Source organism: Salvia miltiorrhiza, chromosome 8, assembly GCF_028751815.1.
Source record: "Salvia miltiorrhiza cultivar Shanhuang (shh) chromosome 8, IMPLAD_Smil_shh, whole genome shotgun sequence".
In the NCBI taxonomy this organism is placed as follows: Eukaryota; Viridiplantae; Streptophyta; class Magnoliopsida; order Lamiales; family Lamiaceae; genus Salvia; species Salvia miltiorrhiza.
This window is the reverse complement of record NC_080394.1, coordinates 9774204-9798642: the sequence shown is the minus strand read 5'-3', so window position 1 is coordinate 9798642 and position 24439 is coordinate 9774204. Positions and strand designations below refer to the sequence as shown.

Genomic DNA, 24439 nt, shown 5'->3' with positions numbered 1-24439 from the left:
TAAAACTCATGATACTCTCAAATCGGTACTCATTTCGTGGATGAAGTCAGTAATATTTTTAATCATTATATTTATATTTAACTTTTTAGTTTACTCTAACTTTATTTTGTCATTAAATAATAAATATAAATATATTAAAAAATTTATTTATATATTTTCATTTTTAATAATTTTTTTAATATTAATATTTTTTTCATTGAATTTTCGTCAGAAATATTTGAATGAGACTGGGCTCCTTAATTAGCTCCGTGGTGTTACTTGTCAGGGGTTTTCTTTTCTGCTTTACCTTTTATAAAAACTTTAATTTCATGAATGATTTTTCTTCATAGTAGTGTAAATTCCAAATAATAATCGATCATCTAGCGTTTGACGCTAGATTGTGGTAGTGCTGCCGTAATAATTTAATTGTATGACAATTGTTTTCCATTTCGAATTGGCGGCAGAGCGGAAGATATAAATCCTCCCTCCTCTCTCTCACGCTGCCCGTCTCTGGTCGCATTACTTGATATTGGAGTTACCAAAATTGAAGTTGCGATAAAGCAGTGATGAAAAGCAGTTCGTGGAAGCAGAAGGAGCTCCTCGTTCTTGTCCCATACGCCGTCGTTTTCTATGCGCTCGTCATTCGTCGGTCTCTTCAGCTCTCCCATGGTAGTACACCTACGCCGCTCGCTCTTCGATTTATTCTTTTTCTTTCCCTTTTGCCGCTGATGTTATACGTTTCTGCCAATTCTAACCTCAGATCACCACGCAAAGCTATATGGTTTGCGCCCTGGTTGGATCTTCGGCCGCCTTATTGTACGTCATCTTTGTTTACGTTTTCATTTCTTCTATGGATGATTCGCGGTTGCTATACAGTTCCCTAATAATATTGCGTTATAGTACTTCGTCTTACTGCAAATGCCGTTTTTGGAGCATAAATTTGTTAAGCTCGTGCTTTTCTAACTGACACAGTAGTAGGCAGTTCCATTTTCTTCTTGTTTGAGTGTTTCTACTTTGATGGCTTAAAAAGAAAAGAACACTGCCTATTGCATAGATTTGATTTCCAATGAAATAATGAAGTTGCTGGCAATCAACCATAGGGACTGAATGTCTGCTGAATTGAAGTTAACTTGAATTTTCTTGATTGATATCTGGATCTATATTTTGACTAATGCATTTATGTGGGCTGAGTTGAAGTTAACTTGTTGTTTCTTGATTGATATCTGGATCTATATTGTGACTAATGCATTTTTTATTTAGTAAAGTTTATATTCATCTGATCAAGCAGGATGCTTCTGACGCACAATGGAGAAATTTCAGGCAGAACTTACCAATTCTCACTGGTGTATTCGGGATCTTCACATTGGTTGCTAATGTCCTCAAAAGATCATTTTCTTTGAGGGCGAAGGGAATGTCTTTCTACTGGATTGTGATTTCTTTTGCATATTTATTTTACCTACACGGAGCCTGGTAATAACTCGATATGTCAGAATGATAGACATGTTTGATGCTTTGAGCTGCTGTAATTGTTCTAGTAACAATTTGCCTTTTCTTTCCTATACAGCATCTTATTTATCTTTGGCATTGCTTCAGCTAACTTTTTCCTTGTAAAGGTTTGTTCCTTCTTCGCTTTAATTGCGGATACATTTTCAACTTTTTACAATCCATCATGCTATCACAGTAAGCATCTAATGCTTTCATGTTCACCAGATATGTGCTTATGCAGATATTTGGAAGGACAAAATACTTCTTATATGGGCTCTGGATCTTTAACCTATCATTTCTTCTATGTAATCGCATTTATGAGGGATATCAGTTCTCTAGTTTTGGGTAAGGTTTCTTTGGCTTAGATGTCTCTGATATTACCAAATCTATTGATTGAATCTCAAGTGCTGGTAGCATATTCATGTTCTGTTTATCTTGGTGTAGAGAGCACTGGGCTTATTTGGATGACTTCCGCGGCACCTTCAGATGGCATATCTGCTTTAATTTTGGTAAACTTGCTCTTGGTATCTATAAGTGGACTATATATCAATATTAAATAAAAATATCCAGTTAGAACAATCTAAACCTTCCCATTATGTATATGACTCAAATGCCCTTTTAGATTTAAGCAGAATCTTCGTGTGAATGTCATTCGTAAACACCTGTTCTTTCCAGTTGTATATTTCTTCTTGGTCCTTAATAAGGATTGATGCCAATTTATAGCTTGATGGCTGACAATGAATTATGCCTTTCCCTATTTTCTTCTGGGAATCTGATGTCGCTCTATGTGTGATGTTTTCTTCAGTTTTGTGGACCACATAACTTCCTCAATATTCAGAAAGAAAGATTAAGTAAACAAGAAAATTGCTATACGCAAGAGAATCAGTGCTTATCAACAATTGCTTTTCCTAAATAAAAGCTATTAAAGCTACATTATTCAGTATGGTGAATTTCTCATGTATTCTTGTATTAAAAAATTATTAGTAATAGGGTAAGGTATATTATATTTATATCTTAAGTTATTCTTTCCATTATTTTCATGTATACTGTAGCAATGAGATTATGACTTTGGCTCCATGATCTATTTGTTGATGATTGAACAAGATGAACCATGCAAACTGCTTAAGTAGTAAAGATATCTTCATTCTCATGTCTCAAGGATATTTGCTTGTTCTATTTTTTCGTTTTTTATTTTTTCATTTTTTTATTTTTAATGGCGGCATGTGGTATATATTTCTTCACTGGTGATACATGATATAAATAAATGAGTGGCATGTACTGTTTTGATTGAATGCTTAAGTCAACTGTACTTGGAATTGTATGCAAAAATGCGGAATATATGGACTGATAAGATAATAAATGAATGTTAAGGACAATAGTCATTAGCCTACATTGAGATGCAAACAGTTCGAACAATGTTGTTGAATGGCATATTTTTGTTTTCATTTTTAAACAATGGATTCCTTTTCAGACTTTGCTCCTCGATGAGAGAGGAAAATAGTTCTGTCTTTATCTCTGGGGAAAGGGATATAGAGTTTAGGGTTGTTATTAGTTCATCATGTGGCCTTATATTGGCCCTTAATTTTGCACTGACAGTCGGACTTAATATGTTTCTTCGTTTTCTTAATATCACTTTTGCAGCTGTTTTGCGTATGATAAGCTTTGGTCATGATTACCATTGGACTGATCAATACAGTGGTTCTGATGACAAGGTGTGGTTTTAGTATTAATTTTCTGGCATTATATGTTTCTGGTTGATTTTCTGCTAAATCCATCTTCTCCTTCTCTTCTGTTTGTGGCTTTGAGATATTTGGCTGAAAAATTCGAATCGTAGCGGTAACCTAAATATCGAATGTGGTAATGTTATATTTGAACAAAAAAATCTCTTTCACTTATATTTGAATGGACTACGTACATCGATACTATTTTTCCACAGTACTTTCAACACTTTTTGTGATTCAAAAGTCCATGAACTGCTGCTGCGAATCATGAAAGCATGTCTGTTAATGTGAAGCCACATGCAGAACTTTTAAATCCTTAGGGTGTGTTCTCTTTGGTTGTAATATGAGGGATAAAAAAAATTCTCCCTTTAAATCCCTCCTTTCTTTTCCCTCATTTTCTACAAAAGAGAATTTCACCCTTTCTCATTCTTCCTTTTCACTCCAAGGAGGGAATTTCTTCTACAAAAGAGAATTTCTTCGCCCTTTTCTTATTTAAGGGGAGATTTTTTTTTATCTTTCATTTTCTCATGATAAATTTACAACCAAAGAGAACACGCCCTTAAGTTATGAACCTATGATATATGCTGTAGATTTGTCCATTTGATGGCTGTCTTCCTATAGTTTGATGGTACTTTCAAGTTTCAACTGTAGCTATTAGGCAATAACTGCAAACACTACTGATATTAGTACTAAAGCGTCATTATTGTTAGTTGAAAATAGCTAGATGATACTTGTAAATGGTAGTTTCTTGCTTGTTTGGTTTCTTATTAAAATAAAATTGGTTGAATATTGCATGATTGTCTTGTTGGGTCCAGCTCTGTTGAAAAAGGTTTAAATTTATTTTTAATATGCTGTTTTGGATCTTTTTGTCCTTTAAGATTTGTTTTTGTTTATTGTAGAAGCATATTCAGCGCTGTGACCTTTGTTCAACTGGCAAGACATGCTACCTAGTGTTACAGGTTAGCCCTTGATCTCAATTCTCAACTACCAAACATTAAAAGTTTTACAATATTAGTTCAACTTAAACTTCCCTTAAAAAAAAAAGTTCAACTTAAACATCTTAACTTTTTTTTTTCTATTCTTTTGTTTTCTTTTTCTAATTGCTGCATTTGTTAATCTTTCTAGGAAACAAGAGTAACAAATGACAAGTTCTCATTTCCCATATACTTGTGCTATATGGTTTATGCTCCTCTTTACATTGCTGGACCAATCATTAGCTTCAATGCATTTGCCTCGCAGGTTTGTTCTGGCATTCACCCTAACTTAATGAGGTTTTAATTTGCTCAGAAATAGCACCAAATCAATCTGTATTTGTATACATTATGTTCCAATTGAATATTTTTACTTGAATATCCATTTTGTTTTTTAAATTGACAGCATTGGGGTCCATGTTACATAGTGATTTGTCATTAAAAGGTTCCTTCATACACTAATCCCCTTTGTTAACCAGAAGAGTAGGACATGGATACTTAAACAAAAGAGTAATGTAGTACAACTGCTCAATGCCAAATTCTCTTCAACACATGGTGAATTTGCCTGTACCATTTTCTTTTGTTCTCTCCTTTATTGCGTATGTTTAATCTTAATATTCCCAAATTAACACATGTTTTTTTGCACAAACCGTATCCTACAATTATGAATGGTTTCTTTAGAAGGTATTTATAAATATATTTTCAAATTTCTGGCAGTTGGATTCTCCCCAGAACATATACTCATCCCGAGATATTGCTTGGTATGGATTCCGATGGGTATTTTGTCTTTCACTAATGGAAGTCATGACACAGTTCTTTTACTATAATGCCTTTGCTATTAGGTAAGCATTTAAATTTATTGCTGTTTATAACAAGGCGGTATTAAACTTTATATATTGAGAAATTGAATTATTGTCTGCAGTGGTTTGTGGAAACAATTGTCTCCAATGGACATCTTTATCATTGGATATGGTGTAAGTTCTGCTCTTAATATGCTTTGGTTCTCCTAAATCTGAAAGCAGTTCTACTGCTGTGAATACCTACTTCTACTGTATTCTAGCTGTTGAAATTAGTCTTTGTAATTGTGAAATGTGGAAAAATCTAATTAACTTATGAAGAGTTCCTAGCTACTTATTACTTAATGTGATTTGAATACGAATTCCATCATGTGTGTGTCTCTTTCTGGAAAGTTGAATAGCATTTGACTTAGAAGTGGGCATTAAGGGATCAAAGAACAATATCAGCAACATATTTTTAACCTTTCTTTAGTACAAATCAAGGTTTTTCTTAGCACATGCATACAAAACTAAATGAATTCCATCATGGAAGGAGTAGTCAGTATTGGTATATAATCTTCAGTTCATGATTGTAGTATGAACAATTATCATCTGATCCCTTTTAAAGAAAACTTAAATATTAGCATTTCCTTGTACATCAGGGCATAATATCACATAAGTACTTTCTTGCATGTCAGAGCATAATGTCGTATCTGCGCGGTTGATGCAAACAGGTCCTGAACTTCATGTGGCTAAAGTTTTTTCTGATCTGGCGCTACTTCCGGTTCTGGTCACTGGTAGGCTTTCTTCAAAAATAAATTCATTTCTTACTAATGCTGATTCCTATGTTTTGACACATTTGGCATTGAGAATGTTAACAACCAATATATTGTAGATTAACGGCATTGTGCCTCCAGAGAATATGCCAAGGTGCATAAACAATTGCCACAATTTGGAAAGTTTTTGGAAAAACTGGCATGCTTCATTCAACAAGTGGCTTGTCAGGTACAATTTTTCTTGACGTCTTGTATCACAGTTACTTTTGCAATTTATTATTGTGAACATGACAATGCATAATGATATTTTAATTAGGTATGTTTATATACCTCTTGGGGGTTCCCAGAAGAAGCTGCTGAATGTTTGGGTTGTCTTTACCTTTGTAGCTGTGTGGCATGATTTAGAGTGGTAAATTAGCCTCTCAAAAGTTTTCAAAAAGCCTAAGATATTGTGCTCCACTGTCACAGCCCAGTTGTTATCACGACTTTTTCCCCTTGATTTCAGGAAGCTTCTTTCTTGGGCGTGGCTGACATGTATATTTTTTATACCAGAAATGCTGATAAAATCAGCAGCTAATGCCTTTCAGGTATCTAATATCTATGTCTTTTCACCTCCTTTTTCTGTTGTCATCCTGATAGAAACAAGCTGAACAAATTGCATGTGTAGAGAAATAAACTGGAATAGCAAGTCACGAGTTCCCAGGAACATTTCTGACTAGCAAATTGTCGAATTATCAGTAATAGTCCCAATATGATGCCCTACTCCTACTGACATGATGAACAAATTAAATACCCTCTCACCTTGTCAGACTAACGGTCCATTATACTAATAATTCACGAGAAGGTAAATTAACCGAAACAACGGAAGTTAAAAATCCAAGGACTCTAATGAAATAGAAAGGTTTCCTCGGAAACAGGCGTCAAGACTCTCCTCTGCTGGCCACCTTCTCTTTCAGCGACGATGATAGACAATAATGCCACTTCAGATCAAACTGAGAGCTATGTTTTGAACTATTGGGTAAATAAAGTTCTTTCACAGGATTACATCATGAAAAGGAGCTCACAGGATGTGAGGATGCGATCCTACATTAGAGTGAAATAACGAAGAAAACAAGTCTTGAATAGAAAGATCCCATGTCCCAACTGTAGCTGAAGCAATTCCATGCGAAAAGAAAAGAAAAGGACTTTGGGACAGGCAAAATGATGTGTCTCTGAATCAGAACAGAGCATGTAGTCAAGTTGCTATTGTATTGAGGAAAAAGAAGAAAATTAACTATGTCAAAATATTATATAGTTAAATTGAAATTCTTACACAGTCTGTTTAGGTAGTTTCTTTACCACTTCCTGTCTTTGTTCTGTAACTGTGTATGAGTAATTTTTACTGTTTCAGAAACCCATGGGAAATTTCCGTCTGCATAAGTGTTAAAGTTAAATGATCAAAATCTTTCAGTACTCGTTATTTCCCTTTGCTAGCCTCTTCGCTAGGAGTCAATTACTCAACATTTGGTGTATGTTGTGTTTAAAGTCAAGACAGTAAAGCATCTTACAATATTAATTTGGATCGACGATTATGCATCAAGTAACTGCAATTGCTACCTAATGCCATTTAGAAACTCATTAAGAAGAGCTCCTTTTATCCTTCAAGAGAAGCAAATAAGGTTTTTATATATTATGAAGGCCTGAAAACTATCATGATATAGTAACCTTCCTATGGCAACTACCACCAAGTTAAATCCTGTAATTTCTGGGTACACTTGTATGTTTCAGAGACATTGTTCTAAAAGATGTTGGCATATTGAACTTCCCCTTCTTCCTTAGGAAAGCTTAAAAGAAGACAACTTGATTTATAAAATAAAGTATCTGTGTACAACCAATACCTCTCATTATTTATTCTTTATTGTATTGATTCCAGGTTGAGGGTGCTTTTTGGGAATTTATTCTTCGTGAACTCAGTGCTGTTGCTGGTGCAGTGACAATTACGTGCCTGATGGTTTGTTTCCTGCTAACTCATTCCAAAAATTATCATGCTAGAACCTTTCTGCTGTAAAATCAAAATGGTGCTAGTATTTCTTATATAGCAGCTGGTTTGACAAAGATTAAAGTTGGGGGCGTCTAGGTGAGAAGTAAAACACATAATCAAATAATTGGTATTTAGATATCATTTCTTTACAAGAGAATTTTCATATGAACATTATTTGTATTTGCACACAACTTGTTTTAGTTGCCAGTTTCTCGACTTAAAGTAGGTAGATATAGAAATATAATTTGAATGAACTACATGCTAGAAGATGGCACTCTTTCTATTCTTGTAACATTACAGTCACTGATTATTATCGTAACATTTTTTATAAAGCATAAACCTGAACACTCTCAACCGCCCAACTAGATTTCACAGATCAATCGAAACTTTTTTTCTAAGTATGAATGATTGTGATGTTACGAATCTGAAGGTGGTAATGTGAAGTTATGCTACTGCAGGTGGCTAATCTTGTCGGGTTTGTGATCGGCCCATCCGGCGTTAATTGGTTGGTTTCTGGGTTCCTTCAGGAAGGAGGTGTGTCTCTTTATTTTCATCTTATGGTTTATATGTTCTGGAGCTTGTTACATTTTATTTGTTTCAGGTCTGCTCACACTCAGTGGCTTGTTAGTTTCATTTTACGTTGGAACTAAGGTATCGATCATTATTATATATTTTTAGGAAGTTTCTAGGTGCAAATTGTTGATTCCAAATCTATAATATGCAGCTCATGTTTCACATCGCTGATGCTAAGCTAAGGAAGGAGAAGACTAGATGATATGAAGATTTGTTCTTGCACCTGTTTCTTGGGCCCAAATTTAGCAAATTGGAACCCTAATATGTCAACAGTAGCATCATTTTCTTGAATCGCTCGTGATTTGGTGCAATTCCTTGATCTAGTAGAAAGTGATTAAAAATTTCTTCTCGAAATGCTCTTTAAAGCTGCAAAACACATTGTATTACTTTTCTTCTTTGAATGATACGTACAGTTTATTTTGGTATGATCTTATGTGAATTGGATATCTCGACTCTTGTGGCTATTTTATACTCTCTGCACCCACAAAACAACTTTTCAATTTTGCATTTTTTTTACTTTCGGGGGAGGGGGAGCGGTGGGGTTTGATCCATGAATCTCACTGTTCGTAGACAGGAGTTCGCACCGCTTGATGTCTCCTTGGAAACCTCAATTTTGCATTTTTGTACGTTCATAAAATATTTTCCTATTTCATTTTGGAAATAATCTCACTATCATCACCCTTCAAATTTACACATATTGTCATTATTGAATTTACATAAATCAATAAACTATCATCATTTTTTCTAATTTGTGGGATATTTTTTTATTTATCAAATATATAATTAATTTTTCTTAAAATTTGTGTCCATTTTATTGAGGAAGATGTTTCGTCAATGAAAAGAGTATTACAAGAATGCATATTTTATTTGGATTTAACATGAGGGGTGCAAATTTCTCTATCAGTAGTGGGTGCGTTGTTTTTTTATGGGAAATGGTGGAAAATAATTGTTTTCTACTCTTTTCCTGGGATTGAGTTTTTCCTTAGGCTAGATTTCTTCCCTCGTTTTCAATTCTATTGTGGAATTTTTGGTGGAGGGTTGGTATGATAACATAACATTAACCTGCGGAAGGATGATGTAATTAACTTTCTTTCCGTCTTGGAGAAACATGGAATGGAATAAAAAACGTAAATACTAGTATTAAAAAGTGAAAAAAAAAAATCCTTATTTCTCATTTTTTTTTTAATGATAATTTTGAGATAAAAGAGAAATTTGATGGTGTAACAAAATTCGATGCATGATTTAACCTGGCCTATTTTCCTTATTTGGACTACTTTTTTTTTTGGTTGTCCCATTTAGTTTGGTGTATTTTTTGAGTAATAAATTTTCATTACAATAATATATGAGCCCACACATTTTTACACTATAATTTTATTCTCCTAAATAACTATGCCTAAGAGAACTAGGCCAAGTGAGGTGGAATGAAGAAAGTATTTGATTTCATCTCGCTACATTAAAAAATATACTTGTTGTTTCGTTTCACTTTTCTATACTAAAAGAAGAAGAATTAGATCCAAACAATATATTAATTCATTAAATATACATTATAAATTTATATGATTTTATCTTTCATCTCTAAATTAATTAAAAATATATCTTTGGTTTTATATTAAGCATGAAAAGAATTTTTTTTTTCAATATTATAATTATTCAACTCTAACAATTTAATGTGAAGTTCATTAATTGTGTGCAATGCACACACTATCTGTTAGAATTATACTATAAAAATATTGGAGCACTAAATAAAATTATTAATTTATTATTTTCTTCTAATTTATATTTACTAAAAAAATATTTATGGTCTGCGAGAATGTGGCCTCATGACTTTGTAAATAAAAACTAGCAATCAATATTTTGCAAGTACTTTTTCAAAGAAGAGTTTATTAGCAATAAATTAGGCCCTTAATTTGATCACTCATTTTAATTGTATTTGACTGTTTTTGGCCCCCTAGTTGTTGGGTATTTTAGATCAAAAAGTTTTCTTCAAACTGACGTCATCTATTCAACTTTTTCAAGTTTTCAAGTAAAACTCCACCGATTCCCTCCGTTGACCCTTCTCTTATTAATTTTCAAACACGCATCTCTCTCATGTATATATCACCTCCCCTCAAATTATACATAAAGATTCATTCTGCTTCTTTTTTTCTTCATCACTGATCACTCATATATTTCTACACACATATGAACAAACACAAAGCGAAGTTGTATCACTTTCTTTCAAATTCTTGAAAAACTCTTGTTTTACGTGGACTAAATTTTCATGCTGTAAATGTAACTATTTGCCAATTTTTGTGAATGTTTTGAGCATTTATATTTCATTTTCGGTCACTAATTTGAAAAAAGAATATACTCCATAATCAAAATTCTCAACCTGTGTCTCTGAAATGAGGTTGAGTGATGTATGTTTTAGATTAACATTTCTCATTTATTGTTACAGATGGTAACTCATAAAACGATTGAACCCAAAAGGAAGAGATCCTTTATATGCAGCTGGTTTCCTGCAGCAATTCTCATTTCAACAATTTTCCTTATAGGGAGTGCTCTGTTAGTCACTGATTATAAAGAGGTAAGATTGATTTCGATTTATTTGTTGATTCAGTTTGCGTTTGTTTAGTCAAATAATCTTATCCTGTTAGCTTGAATTTATTGAAGTATTACTAATAGTGTGGTTTTGGCCCTTTTGGGTGCAGAATTTTTTTGGATGTAATCTGCATCCAGTCGTTGTGGAAAAGTCCAAGATTTGTGAGGTTTGTGGAGAATTTGAGCAATTATATGTGCATAATAGCTGGTTTGTATAAGATGATGGGTGTACTTATTGCTCCAGTTGTGGTACTTTGATCTAGAAAGAGTGCAGGCCTGATGGAACTGAGACTCTACCAAGAGGTATTGTCACAAGAACTACTGATCTGGAGATGAGGCCGCTTTGGGGCCCTCCTAAGAAGAAGGTATCGATGTTTTCATATTACATCTCATATCCCTTCTTCCATGATCAAATCACAGTGTTATGAAAAAATAGAAAATATAAATTTACTTTGTCAGATGATCATACATATAATATACTTTGGGGGAGATGATCATATGCATGTAATCAGTTCATATTTCTGAAGATTTCAGCTTAGCACTGCATTGTTACAAATGTAACAATGGGGTGTGTGTGTGTGTGTGTTTGGCTATGATAAATTGATGATAGGCTAAATGTGCTCAATCTTGCATAATGTGTAAAGTTTCAATAAAATTATGCTTCATTTCATTTATCTGATCAAGGCCTTGTTTCTGCTCCTACTCTCACATTAGAAGTCGAAGTCACCAATGAACTTGTTGGCTATTGCAGTTGGGATAAAGCAAAAGAAAAATGTAAATGAAATTGTTAACAAGGTAATGAAGTTGAAAGCACCCTCGTTTCAGCTGCTTTGAAATATTTCCTCGAGCTTGAATATTTGTTTCGTCTGATTCAGTTCCAGCTCGCTGACTTTGCCATCATGCTTTTTCATTATGATGGCAATGTGGATGGATGGAGAGATTTAGAATGGAGTAACAGTGCTGTACATGTTTCTGCTGTAAACCAAACTAAGTGGTACGAATTGTTCACTACTCAAAGCTCCATTTTGACATGCACATTTGTTAACAAACAAATTGGATCTCATTTGTTCTTCTTTCAATGTCTGTGTTTTCACTTAGGTGGTTTGCCAAGCGATTTTTACATCCTGATATTGTGGCAGCATACGACTACATTTTCCTGTGGGATGAAGATCTTGGTGTCGAACATTTTCATGTTGGAAGGTAAATCCACCTAATATATACGAGTACATGCACATGATTGGCTGTAGTTATGTGATAGACCACATTCATCCATAAGGTTAACAAAGACGAATATGGTTGTTAATAGTTTCCTTTCTGTCTCGTGGTAGATATTTGTCGATTATTAAAAAAGAGGGACTTCAAATATCACAGCCTGCAATCGATGCTGGCATCTCGGAGGTCCATTACACACTTACAGCAAGAGAAATAAATTCTACAGTACACCGGTATCTACTGTTGGACTTGAGCAGCAGAAAATTGATTGCTGCTGTATGATTTTAGTTTTGTATTCTTATTGTGATGTGCTGCTCTGCATTTTTACTCTTGACAGGAAAGCTGTTAATTTACGCGGACCAGGACATAGGTGTTTTGAGAATAGTATGGAGCCTCCATGCACAGGGTAAACTCACTCATCGATCCATATAGAAAAAGGGCAGCCTAAATAGCTGTTTTCATGGATGTGTATGTACGTTAACACAGGTTCGTGGAGATGATGGCTCCTGCGTTCTCAAGAGAATCGTGGCGTTGTGCATGGCACATGATTCAGGTTTGGGATTGGGAATATATATATACTTGTGAATATTCCTTTGTGTTTAGTTCATGATCAAATGGAATGGATTCTTGTCTCTGAACAGAATGACCTTGTTCATGGATGGGGCTTGGATTTTATGCTGGGATACTGTGCACAGGTTTGCAATTTGTTGAAGTTAGTATGCTTGAATTCTGTATGTTTATGATTGATGTTTGTTGCAGGGAAATAGAAGCGAAAATATTGGTGTTGTCGACTCTGAGTATTTAATCCACTTGGGTATTCCTTCCCTTGGTGGTTCAGCTGGTGGTAAGGTGATACATTCTGACCCAATCCAAGAAGCATGCTTTCATTATCTTACTTCACTCTTTAAGTTTTGTTGTTTTCGAATGGTGCAGACGAATGCTGAAATTGATAGGCTGGCTGCCATGAGAGGCACGGTGGATGAATCTGATGGTAGAACTGCTGTAAGTTGTCTTCACTCTTTTCATACATACATAGATTGCTAAGACCAGATTTTGAATCTTGGTGGTGTTTATGTTTTGCAGGTGAGGAGAGCGTCGTTCATGGAGTTAAACAAATTCAAGAATAGGTGGGGGAAAGCTGTCGGAGAAGATGAGTGTTGGGTAGATCCATTCCATCAGCCTCTTCACCCAACTCAAACTTATCATCATTAATAGATATATATAACCACACACCAAAATACATGTACACAATATAATTTCATTCTATAAAATCACATCATTTCTTTTGTGAATGGTTGCTCTGCCTATATGTTGGTTTTGTTTCGCACAAACATACTAATTAGTTTTTCACTACTTAGAAGGCCTTTTTGCCCAAAACATGAAAATTTACTCTGTATGATTAAAAAAAAAAGGACTCACTTCTTAACGGACTTATGGTAAATACTGGAGATATATGTTCTCACTAGTCACATTTGCATAAAAAAGTTATTTTAGAAAAGAAAAACTTCCTATGTCTTTTCTTGGGGAAAATGCTAAAACATGAGAACCTGAGGGCTAAAGTGCAATTTACCTAAAACTGAAAGCTATTGGGCGAAACTGGTAACCCCATCATCTCCCTCCCAACTTCATACACGATAAACATGGCTGCACCTCTTTCTCTCTCCTTGATTTTCAAGCCCAAACCTCTTTATTTGTTGACGGCCCAGAAACCATTATCTCCTCTCCGCCCTTCATCACTTTCACTGCCACACTCACAAGGTTGGTATAATCTCAATCTACCTGATTCATTCACCTCAAAAACAACCAAAAGACGGGAAATCTCTGCCAGCAACTACGATTTCTTGGTTGCAGAAGCAAGCCCAGTTGAGAATTCTCAAGAAATAGTTCCGACTAGCGATGATGGCGTCTCCACTGTCATATCGGCTCTCCTTCTCATCGCTTTTATCGGTTTAACCATTCTCACCGTAGGGGTAATATGCATTTCCGAGCCTTGAATTGCGTGAAAAAGATGTGATTTTGGTAAGTGGGGTGTTTGATTTTTGGACGAATGTTGTGTCAGGTTATCTACATAGCTGTGACGGACTTCTTGCAGAAGAGGGAGAGAGAAAAGTATGAGAAAGAGGAAGCTGAGAAGAAGAAGAAGAAGGGTGGTAAGAAAGGGAAAGTTAGAGCGAGAGCTAGAGCTGGACCTAGAGGTTTTGGACAGAAGGTTCAAGAAGAAGAAGAAGATGAAGATCTGGATTAACCAATTGAATCTATATCATCATTTTTCAGCCTGCTTAATCCTAGTGAAAAGTTGTGCAGTGAGAATTTCAGGACATTTGCAGCCTTATTTGTGGAAGAATATGCTTCAATCTTTATTACTATTATGTGCATGTGTTGACAAATGTTTGCTTAGGTGTGCACTCTGAGAAATTTTTGAGTTGATACATCTCCCCTTCAAAGAAACAAATTTCAGATTTCTAGAGCGTTGATTATATTTATGAGCAAATGCAAAGTCCCAAGCTGCAGTTATCTCTTGAATTAGTATGCTTTTGCCTCAACTAGTTTTTCCTTACTTTTAAGTTGACATCAAATGATAGAAGAAAGAGAGAATTTATCTTGGAGTCTATAAAGATGGGGAATTGGGGATGGGGTGTTAGATTATGAAAATTCACGCATGCTTTGGGGGACAATTACATAGTCTGTGAAAGGTTAGTAAAAGATAAAGGGTTAATTATAGTTTTTATCCCAACTTTCTAGTATACCAGGTCACCAGTTAAACGTTGGAAATTTAATTTAATGAGAGATTTAAAAATATTAGGTATAAAATTGATATTTTCTAAAAATTGAAATAAATTTGAAGAAACTGTTGAATGTAATAATAAAAATTATAATGAACCCTAAAAAAATGAGTACAAACATGGTATCAAGAACACAGCAAGGAACCTCCAGTAGTCCTATTATGTATGTCTCAAAACTTGGACATGTAAGACCTAAATATTCATAATTTTAGTGTTTACATATTTTTATTCGAATTATCCTTTAGATTTGCTCCTGCCTAATCTACATTCTCAGCATACATTGAAAACTCCCTTAAAAAAATGAAATGAAGAAGAGAGAAGAGATGTATTTGGGCAAGTAAGATTTAAAATTGTAAAATTACCATACATAGATCGCTCGCACTCAGCCTTACCCTAAAAGCAATTTCAACTCCGGAAGATGGCATAATTTTGTACAGTCGTAAACTATATTACACCCTCGGCATCCATCCATCCCCATCCGTATCGTCAATTTCGATCTCCTCAGCAGCAGCATTACTAGATCTCTCTCTCTATGTATAAACTTAACACTACACAATGTACAGGTTTTTTAGTACAGGCAACAGCTTTATTTGCAATCAGCTTATAACCTCATCATCAAAGATAACGTGTATGCCCCGCTTAAGAAAGAAAGACGAGAAAGAGAGGTAGCCCAAACTAGCCTCAGTTAGCTGTACAACTTCTTTCTTTCCTACAACACATCTACGCTGGATTTGGGGTCTGAGCAGCAATCCTCCTCTCTGCCACCAAACAATAAAACCAATGCTTAGTTCATGTCCTAAATCACGTCAGGAAATGGGAATCGAGAACTTACCCCCAGCAGCAACAAGTTTCTCCACACGAGCTACTATGTGCTTCCCATATGTGTATTTCTTCAATGCATTCAAGTGAACTTTTATTCTTGACATGATCAGTTCACGCTGCTGATCACTACAAGTTTCTAGAACTTTCTGTACAACATAATTTGCAAATTGGTCTTTCATCATAGCCTGATTGAGGGAAGAGTGAGAAAACACAAGTTTAGGGGAATATTAGTTCATATAGGTTGATCTTCCTGTAAGAAATAGCAAGGCAAGCAACGAGATACAAAATGATCAACTAGACTGGTTGGGAATTGCAGAATCATCAAGATTGTGTATGAAGGATTAATGCTGGAATTTTTTCCAATTCGGAACAACACTATCTAAAATTATGCCAAAAGAAGAAAGTGTGTAACAAACCTGAAGTGGCTCATTCTCATCAGTTGTTCCGAGCATTTCATTCACCAACAATTGGCGTTCACTAGGATCGCTAAATGTTAAGCATTTCTCGACAACATTTGATGCAAACTTCTGCTGGCTCATCTGGACAATCTTCCCAGCTAATTCCTGAATAATGGCTGATCGCTCGTGTGGCTTTCCATGCTCCAGTACATGCTGTAGCAGCAGCATAAAAATCAGTCAGTGAAAAGAAGATAAATTACGATTTTATGCAAGTAAACAAATGAAAATCGTAGGAAATTACAAACCTGAACAACGTAATTCCCATACTGATCTTGTGCCAGCATACTTACAGACCCCAAAATTTCTTCCATAACTTTGCTCTGGGTAGTTTCATCCTTACAGTGCTCTAAAACTCTCTGCATAATATGAAGTATCTTATGTTATGTATAAACTCTTTAAAAGAAATCTCCAGCACAAGTGCGAAGGAAGACATCCAAACAGTTCTCAATAACCTGTATCACGCGACAACCATAAGGATGAGTGGAGAGAGTCACAACTTGATCAAAGAATGTCGAGACAATAAACTGAATGTGCTCCTCGGGGACACACTCGATGCACTTCTGGATAACATGATTCCCGTTCTGATCACGAACACAACGCATGACCTGCCCATCCAGCTCCTCAACCATTTTGATCTTTTGATCCACATCGACAACTTCTATTGCCTACATAATCAGACAAAGATAATCATTGGAAAAATCTTGATTTGGCTGAATGGAAGGAAGATTGAAGTACAGAAATTTATGCACAACTAAGCACCAAAGAACTTATTTCAGACAGGTTTATGGGAAAGACAGCTATTTCATATATGAAGTGTGTAAATCCAAAGCTGGCATTACATTACCTTTTGGATCACTCTACAACCATACATTTGGAGGCTTAAGGTAAGTACATGATCAAAAAGCTTTCCAGCCAGCTCTCTTCTTTGAGACGCCATACCATGTTCGAAAAACTGTGAATGCATAAAAATTCAGTGGATTAACAAAGTCAGGATACAATGAAGTGACACAGAACTACACTTATTAACTACAACTAGTCGCAGAATTCTGTACCTTTTGAATTACATAGTTACCAAACACGTCAGTCATTAATGCAAGAGCTTGTGGAAAAATTTCCTGAAAAACCATGTTCTTCTCTTCTGTTGTTGCAGTTTCAAGCTTTTGTTGAATGAATCGGCTTCCATATTGATCAGCACTGGTAAAAGATGCAGAGACGAAAAGTCAGTAATCAATAGCCTCACAAATGAATAGCAATTTCAATTTCGAAATGCATACCTGAATTCAACAACATGACCAGCAATCTCCGAAAGTTCAAAGCACTTTGCTTTATTGCTCTTAAACTCTTCCAGCAGTGAAGAAGCAAAAGTATTATCCATGTTATCCAAGTGCCAAGGTCCAATTACGCTCCCAGAAACATTTCTCAACCCACCAGGGAATCTCACATTGAAGTCTCCATGCCTCATAGGGCTACCAGGCCCTCCTGAATTCGGAATTACCGGACTAGCCAGGGGACTTCCAGGATATGACAATCCAATACCAAAAGCAGGATTCCCGTAGTAACCATGAGGGCTAGATACACCTGTTTTACCACCCAAGGGAGCACCATATTGAGATTTCTGAGGAGATAACAGATTCCCAAGATAGGCTTTCTGGAGCAGGTCCATGTATGAATTACCCATATAGTTCCGATCAACAGAAGGATCATTAAGAGCAGCTACTTGTGCAGCATATTCAGCGGTTCTCAAATACTGCAGATACAAAGGATCAACAAAAGGTGCCTGCAGTGCGCTACCAGGAACCTGATTTCCTAATCTTCCAAGGCTTTGCTCGGCAGCAGCAGCACCAATATTTGATCCCCCCAACATCCTAGAGTCCATCCCAGGTACAGCCATAGCTGATGCAGCAGCAGCGTTTTCAAACAACGGTGGCAAGTTGGAGCCGCCAAGTTGACCTGATATTGGACTCATAGGGTAACCACTTAATCCATAACTTGAAAATGATGAGTTGGGACTATCCAGATGCTGATACTGAGAAATTCCACCACCCCCACCATTAGCTGCAGCATTAGGAGAAACTTGCAGGTATGAGTTATTAGAAGGAACACCATTTCTGTGCATCTCAGCTTGAAAAGAATGACTACCACTTAGATCCGATCCACCACCATTTCTCATACCAGAATCAGAAGGCATTATTTTACCTGCCTGAGGAACAGAAGACATATTGTATGGACCAGCTTCATGTTTTTTCGTATAAGATTGTTGTTGCCTTGCGTTATTCTGGGCTCCCTGAAGATTAAAAAGATAATTATTGTGGTCATCAGCATCCGACTCAATCCGGGAGGATAAATGATTATCTTCCTCCATGATGCCATTTGAAAGGTTCAAGCCAGATAAAGCAGCCACAAGATCAGAAGGTTCATTAGAATGCGAAGCTCCACCATTGAAAGAGTTGGGACTGTTTATGTTTCTTTTCTCTGAATTTCCTGCCCTGCCTCCTCCAATAGGAGTTGGGCAAGGACTTGGTGCTCTTGCAATGCGTTGAGGATCAGGAGTTGAGCTTCTCGACAAGGATGCACCCAGGACGGCAGCATAAGAATATGATGCAGCTGTGCCTGTGTGCTGAGGAGCAGATGAGGTCTGAATATTTGAGGTAGAGTGTACTAGATCAGATGAAGACAAATCCCGGCGCAGATGAGCCAACTCAGCCTCTGCTGAAGCCATAGAGCTAGAATTCTCATCAAAAGCGTTTCTGCTAGCTGGGCGAGAAGGGTGTCCCGGAACAGGAGTAGCACGGTTCAAGTCATCCTGTACAGATACAAAGAACTTAGACTAGATAAAAAGGGCTGGAAAAGCAGGATTGAAATGCATTCTTAATTTCTGATAGAAGTGGATTCCAAGTACCTGCTGGCCCTCCACTTATCGACAGATACAACACATACATGACTCTAAGGTAAGAAACAATAGAAAATATTTACAACTGAAACTGAGGAGAGGAGCTCAAAATAGAAAATATGAAAGGTTCTTCCTGCCAAATGGATAGCTTTGTAAAGAATCATAATAAAGCAAGAACACGAGCGCGTGATAATGCTGCACATATTCATTCAAGAGAAGATCGGAAATCCAAACATGAACCACAAATACTGAACAAATGATGGATAACCAATCTCATAAGGATTAAAAAGAGAAAGCATGTGGCTATACAAAACCGTCTAGTAATGCAATGGGTTCATGCGCACTCAGACTCAAAAGATGATACATCTATGATTCGAAGTGCAAACACCCTGGGTATCAAATATGAAGTCCCAAGTATCAAATATGATATCCATGAGAAGAAACAGAACTTACAAATAAAGGAACAACAAAAATTTCTAACCTGAAAAATCTCTGCAAGGCTTTTCTGCTTGCTACCTAGTCCTAATCCAGGCAAACCAATAAGTCCATCACCACCCCACTCCACAGAACCCTGCAGCTTGTCCTCATTCTCACTCTCTTGCTTCTTCGGATTGAAACCAGGAGGCATTGAAAACAGGGATCTCCCACCGTTGCCACTGTCACTCCTGTTCACCTTCCTCTTATCACCGATAGCAGAGCTCCCTCCTTGTAGTCTCTGAGCAAACCGCCAATCCTCTCTTGACAACAGAGGAGGAGGCAGCCGCGGGTTCAAATTGACATTCGAGTAATAGTAAGATAAATACGCAGGATCAGACCTAAGCTCCTCCTCGGACATGAACCCATTACCACTCTTATTTCTTGCAAACTCAGCAATTGCTGAACCAACACCAGCTCCACTTATAGAGCCGCCTCCGCTGGCTCCATGGTTGAACAACCCACCAACTGCACTAAGTGAACCCTCCACTGTCGGTGGAGCTGATCCACTTCTATACAAATTAAGCTCCTTTTCAAGATCATCAGCCTCTTGCTTCCTCTGTTCACGGAGCAACAACCCTATTTCCTGCTCAAACTCATCCCCATAGGAATTTTCACTATTTCCAATCATCGGCCTCCTACCCAATTCGGATAACATGTTTATTCACAAATGAACACCCAGAAATTCACTGTTCATTACAAGAAGAAACAAAGCTTAAGTTAATTCAATAGCACAACAACAGATACCAACCCTGGAAACCCTAAAGAGCAGCTACCAAGAACGGAACTTGACTAATCCAAACAAAACCCATATGAGCAAATTGGAAAAAGGCAAAGCTTGGAGCTCATAAAAAACCAACCTTTTGACCATCCAAGTCTCGGGAAAGCTCAGTTCTTGAAGATGAATTGAGTCGTCAGAAAAAACAAACGATCAAATACAAAGGAAAATAAGTCAATAAATTAAGTGTTGGCCCAAGGGGCATGTTCATTCAAATTAATTTGAAGAAATTAGCAATTTAGTTCCTGGCAAAACAAGGAGGAGAATCAGGCGCAGCTAAGAAAGTGAGCATTTGTGTGAGAGGAAGAAGAGGAGTGGGAGAGGAAGAAGGTCATAAGAGAAAGGATCAATCTGGCGGCGAATCGTTCTAGCAAGAACCCCTTTTAGGGTTTTGTTATGCAACTACTACTGTGTAAAGAGAGAGAGAAAGAGAAAGGGGGGTGGGCGTGGTGATTAAATACAGAGTGACCATATTTATCTAAGCTGCTATAGAATTTATATTTTGTTTCAAAAAGTACTTGGCGATATTATTCACTAGGGCTTTACTTAAATTTGTCAATAAACAAATTCCCCTTAATACTAGGTGACCCGGTCATGGATAACCGACTGCTGCTGCTTAATGATTTACATCAACAAAAAGAAAAACAAACTTGTGAGTAGCGAGAGAATTTAGAGCGGGCGAGAGAGAAGAAGGAATTTGCTCATCTTCCAAAGCAAGAATCTGCGGGTGACACGTTCGCTCTTTGCATTCGAAGTGCGAACTACAAACTGCCGCTTGTGGTTAATGCACTACCTAAAAGGCTAAAACCAAGCTCTCTCTCTGCTGGCTCACTCTTTACTGTTGTAACTTTCTTTTTATCCTTACCTAAAAAAAAGACTTTCTTTTGAGCGATTTAGGTTTTCTTCACCATTTAAAATCACGAATTTGCCCCCTTGCACATGATAGTATTATCCTTCTTGCTCTCAGGGGAAATATCTAGTGTGGTTTTTCTTTTCTCTTTTTTCTTTTCTTTTGGAGAGAATCTAGATTTTTCTAGTAGGTCTATATTTTTATTTATTATTTATGTATAGATATGTATGTTCCCCAACTCAATTATATAGTATGCTGTTCATTTTCTGAATGTTTGTTGTATTTGGTTATATATCTTTTAGATTCATTTACTAATAAACATAAATGTATCCCTTATACCAAATAAATAAAGATATTCTAGGGAGTGTAGTCGCATTTTGGAATTATTGTTCTGAATATTGTGAAATTATATATAATCGAAACAGTTTTTGTATCATGCACGTATTTATTTGCGTTAAAAGAGCGGCTGTTTTTATTTTTAACTTATTGTTGATCACTTATTCTCATTACTTAGCATATCTTACTTGGACTCTGTTTCATTTCATTTTCTATTCTATTTTTTATTTGTTGTACTATTTGAGGTTTTCATTATTTTATTTTTCATTCAGGAAAAAGAAATGCCCAACCGAAAAGGAGGCCGGAGCCTAAATGTAAAATTACAAGGCCAATAATAATAGAGGAGGTTATCTTCAAAAAAAAAAGAAAATAATAACCTTATGCTCTTTCACTACGTCTAAAATATAGTAACACTTTTATTAGTTTTTACATTCACTAAAATTCTGTTTATGATAAAACTTCATTTTTTTTAAGAATATCCATAAAAATTTTACTATATTTTATTTTTGAATTGTACCCAACCACTTATAATACCTCATTTATCCTTAGTTTCCACATTTTCACCACTCTCAATACTAATTACAGTATGTTTTCATCACTCTCAATACATTCAACAACCTCGTCTTAAAACTCGTGTCACTGCTTCCTATGAAATTTTATCATTGTTCGACAATAATTATTTTATAGTATCGTTTTTCAATTCATTTTCACTATTAAAATCGAGATCGAGTCATGTGTACGTATATAAATTATAAATTTCGTAGATTGTATAACTTATTTTTTTTATCAGAAAACAGATAAAATATAAAAAAAAAACGGTACCAGTGGTACCGAGGCAAAGTCTTAGAACATTTTACAAATCATGTCGTTGGAGCACCAAGAATCTAGATCTATCTCATCCTCAACAATCTTAAAGATCCTATTCCAACACCACGGTTTAATCTTAATCTCCAGAACAAGATTTTTGCACTCCCAATCTTTGCCTTCAAAATATTTCTCATTTCTCTTCTTCCACCTCATCCAAATCGTTCCCACCCAAATTGCTAATAGGCGAGTTCTAATCTTCTTTTCGTTCCCCAGGTTAATGAACATACCATAGTGCCTCTCGATACGATTCGGTCGTGCCAATGGTATGCCCAACCACCTCTGTATAACTTAATTTTATACTTACAGTTTAATTTATATCTTTGTTATTATAAAATGTATTGGTCATGTTTACTTTGTATATAACATTTTATATTTATTTATTACATATTCTATACATTTAGACGGGTTGGGACAAGCTTATATGAGTTCAAATATTAATCGAGTTTTGTAGAAAAATATATTTACAAAATTAAATGTGTTTAGATAATTCTCGGGTATTCTTATACGAGATGCAAATTCTCAAATATTCTTATACGAAACGAAAATTTTCGAGTATTTTTATATGAGACTAGAATGAGTAGTAAAATTATTTGCGTAGAAAGTGGGATCGGATTGTGAGATTGAGAGCGGGGAACTGTTCTTTTCCAAAATCTTGTATTATACTTCTTCGGTCTCACTATAAGTGGCTCAAAACTTTTCAACATGGGAATTAAGGAAAATGTGTAAATTGGTTAAAAGTGGTAGGGTTTACAATTTTTCAATGGTTAAATTTTTTCATTTATGGTACAGAGGTAGTAATATTTTCTTGTTCATAGTGAATTTCGGTTAACCTCCCATAGGCGTAGATTCTTTAAAATCGAATCACGTAATTTTGGGTTTCGTTATTTCTACATTTTATGTTTCTGATTAGTTGATTGAGTTCGTCACACAATCACTGTTTGTAAGCATTGTTCGTAAATTTATCATGAGAAAATGAAGGATAAAAATAATTTCACACCCTTTAAATTTCTCCTTTGTTTTCCCTCATTTCCTACAAAATAGAATTTGACCATTATTCATTTCTCATTTTCACTCCAAAAAATGAGGAATTTAAATGGTTAAAAAAATATATCCTTTATTTTCTCATGATAAATTTACAATCAAAGAGAACACACTGTAAGAGTATTAATTAGAGGAGAGTGATGCTATTTGGCCACAATATGGGTGGCCATAATAGCTTTGAACTCAATGTATTTAAATATTTTGTTCAAAATAAAAATAGAATATTGCTAATTTTATTAAGTATAGATTCTAATTTTATTTTATTTTTTTTGCAATTTTTTTTTAATATTTTTTAAAAATAAAAAATAAAAAAAATAGCTACAATGTGTAAAAAAATAAAAGTAACTAAATCTTATTTTTATTTTAAATATAAAAATTAAATACATTAACATTATATTATAGTTGGCATGGCCAAATAGCTTTAGCGATTAGAGGAGGTGAAACGTAACCACCTAATCTGAATTCCACAAAATCACTTAATTATGTCATAATATATACGTCATTTCATTTCGTCTCAAGTGAAGAGTTTACTCACTTTGTGATTTGACAACTTGTCAATTTATTACTACTCTAATATTAATTGAAGTAATGAATCTTAAAAGTAGTTATAACTTTTAAGATTAATCGAACTACGTACACCCACGCACATTATTACGCCATTTTCTTCTCTCAATCGAAGGAGTCGCAGTCCGTGTCTCCTATTGTGTTTCGAATATTTGAATTACGAATACACATTCTCATTTCACATTAATATAAATCGTTTATATAGCTTAAACTTAAAGTGTTAAATACTTCATTCCAAAAAAAAAAAACAATTTGGCTTACAAATTAAACACCCTGTGAATCACCTCTTTGCACCATTTATGACTTATTAAACCAATTCATTAGTATTATGTTTGGAGGTGAGGTTAATAGCGACTAACATGATGATTAATCTTGCATTTATTTTTATTGTTTGACAAAAGTAACTTTCATTAATTAATTCAAATAAAACTCATGCAACAAGCGATCGTCACATTCCATATCATTTTATTTTGCAAATTCTTA

At 35.4% G+C, this 24439-nt stretch overlaps 3 protein-coding genes across 7 annotated transcripts; 2 read left to right on the top strand and 1 right to left on the bottom strand.

Moving 5' to 3' along the window:
* Positions 1-271: 271 nt before the first annotated feature.
* Positions 272-8747, top strand: LOC131000799 (membrane-bound O-acyltransferase gup1-like). 2 transcript variants are annotated; one of them, XM_057926880.1, is made up of 19 exons: positions 272-648; positions 740-795; positions 1268-1449; positions 1544-1592; positions 1706-1809; positions 1909-1973; positions 3106-3176; positions 4085-4144; positions 4311-4424; positions 4874-4998; positions 5079-5130; positions 5667-5729; positions 5828-5937; positions 6025-6117; positions 6214-6295; positions 7621-7698; positions 8187-8262; positions 8330-8379; positions 8453-8747. In XM_057926880.1, the coding sequence occupies exons 1-19, from the start codon at positions 546-548 to the stop codon at positions 8501-8503; spliced, it is 1584 nt and encodes a 527-aa protein (XP_057782863.1). In that variant the 5' UTR covers positions 272-545; the 3' UTR covers positions 8504-8747. The 2 variants fall into 2 exon arrangements, with proteins under 2 accessions (XP_057782863.1, XP_057782864.1); XM_057926881.1 differs by lacking the exons at positions 272-648; positions 740-795 and having other exon boundaries at positions 1358-1449; positions 1690-1809.
* Positions 8748-10355: 1608 nt separating this feature from the next.
* Positions 10356-14552, top strand: LOC131000798 (uncharacterized). Of its 3 annotated transcripts, none has more exons than XM_057926876.1 (15): positions 10356-10391; positions 10739-10867; positions 10992-11048; positions 11145-11246; positions 11596-11676; positions 11757-11875; positions 11980-12081; positions 12210-12326; positions 12431-12499; positions 12580-12646; positions 12735-12788; positions 12853-12942; positions 13027-13095; positions 13177-14063; positions 14153-14552. In XM_057926876.1, exons 2-14 carry the CDS (start codon positions 10739-10741, stop codon positions 13303-13305), a joined length of 1185 nt encoding a protein of 394 aa, XP_057782859.1. In that variant the 5' UTR covers positions 10356-10391; the 3' UTR covers positions 13306-14063; positions 14153-14552. The 3 variants fall into 3 exon arrangements, with proteins under 3 accessions (XP_057782859.1, XP_057782860.1, XP_057782861.1); XM_057926877.1 differs by having other exon boundaries at positions 10368-10572; XM_057926878.1 differs by lacking the exon at positions 10356-10391 and having other exon boundaries at positions 10789-10867; positions 11149-11246.
* Positions 14553-15182: 630 nt separating this feature from the next.
* On the bottom strand, positions 15183-21149 carry LOC131000796 (pumilio homolog 2-like). Of its 2 annotated transcripts, XM_057926875.1 has the most exons (11): positions 20381-21130; positions 19528-20209; positions 18353-18959; positions 17431-18211; positions 17209-17350; positions 17001-17108; positions 16609-16821; positions 16402-16512; positions 16115-16309; positions 15709-15883; positions 15183-15634 (listed from the first exon to the last, which is right to left on the bottom strand). In XM_057926875.1, exons 2-11 carry the CDS (start codon positions 20176-20178, stop codon positions 15597-15599), a joined length of 3021 nt encoding a protein of 1006 aa, XP_057782858.1. In that variant the 5' UTR covers positions 20179-20209; positions 20381-21130; the 3' UTR covers positions 15183-15596. The 2 variants fall into 2 exon arrangements, with proteins under 2 accessions (XP_057782858.1, XP_057782857.1); XM_057926874.1 differs by having other exon boundaries at positions 17431-18959; positions 20381-21149.
* Between the last annotated feature and the right edge of the window lie 3290 nt (positions 21150-24439).

Bases quoted from the DNA above. Each gene is read 5' to 3' on its own strand.
- LOC131000799 (XM_057926880.1), top strand. From the start codon at position 546: ATGAAAAGCAGTTCGTGGAAGCAGAAGGAGCTCCTCGTTCTTGTCCCA. The intron at 1,593-1,705 runs GTTTGTTCCTTC...GTGCTTATGCAG, and splicing joins CTAACTTTTTCCTTGTAAAG to ATATTTGGAAGGACAAAATA. The intron at 6,296-7,620 runs GTATCTAATATC...TATTGATTCCAG, and splicing joins CAGCAGCTAATGCCTTTCAG to GTTGAGGGTGCTTTTTGGGA.
- LOC131000796 (XM_057926874.1), bottom strand. From the start codon at position 20,178: ATGTTATCCGAATTGGGTAGGAGGCCGATGATTGGAAATAGTGAAAAT. The intron at 17,351-17,430 runs GTATGCATTTCG...ATCTTTTACCAG, and splicing joins GGTCATGTTGTTGAATTCAG to TGCTGATCAATATGGAAGCC. The intron at 15,635-15,708 runs GTAAGTTCTCGA...GTTTGGTGGCAG, and splicing joins GAAACTTGTTGCTGCTGGGG to AGAGGAGGATTGCTGCTCAG.
- LOC131000798 (XM_057926876.1), top strand. From the start codon at position 10,739: ATGGTAACTCATAAAACGATTGAACCCAAAAGGAAGAGATCCTTTATA. The intron at 11,876-11,979 runs GTACGAATTGTT...GTTTTCACTTAG, and splicing joins GCTGTAAACCAAACTAAGTG to GTGGTTTGCCAAGCGATTTT. The intron at 12,327-12,430 runs GTATCTACTGTT...TACTCTTGACAG, and splicing joins ATAAATTCTACAGTACACCG to GAAAGCTGTTAATTTACGCG.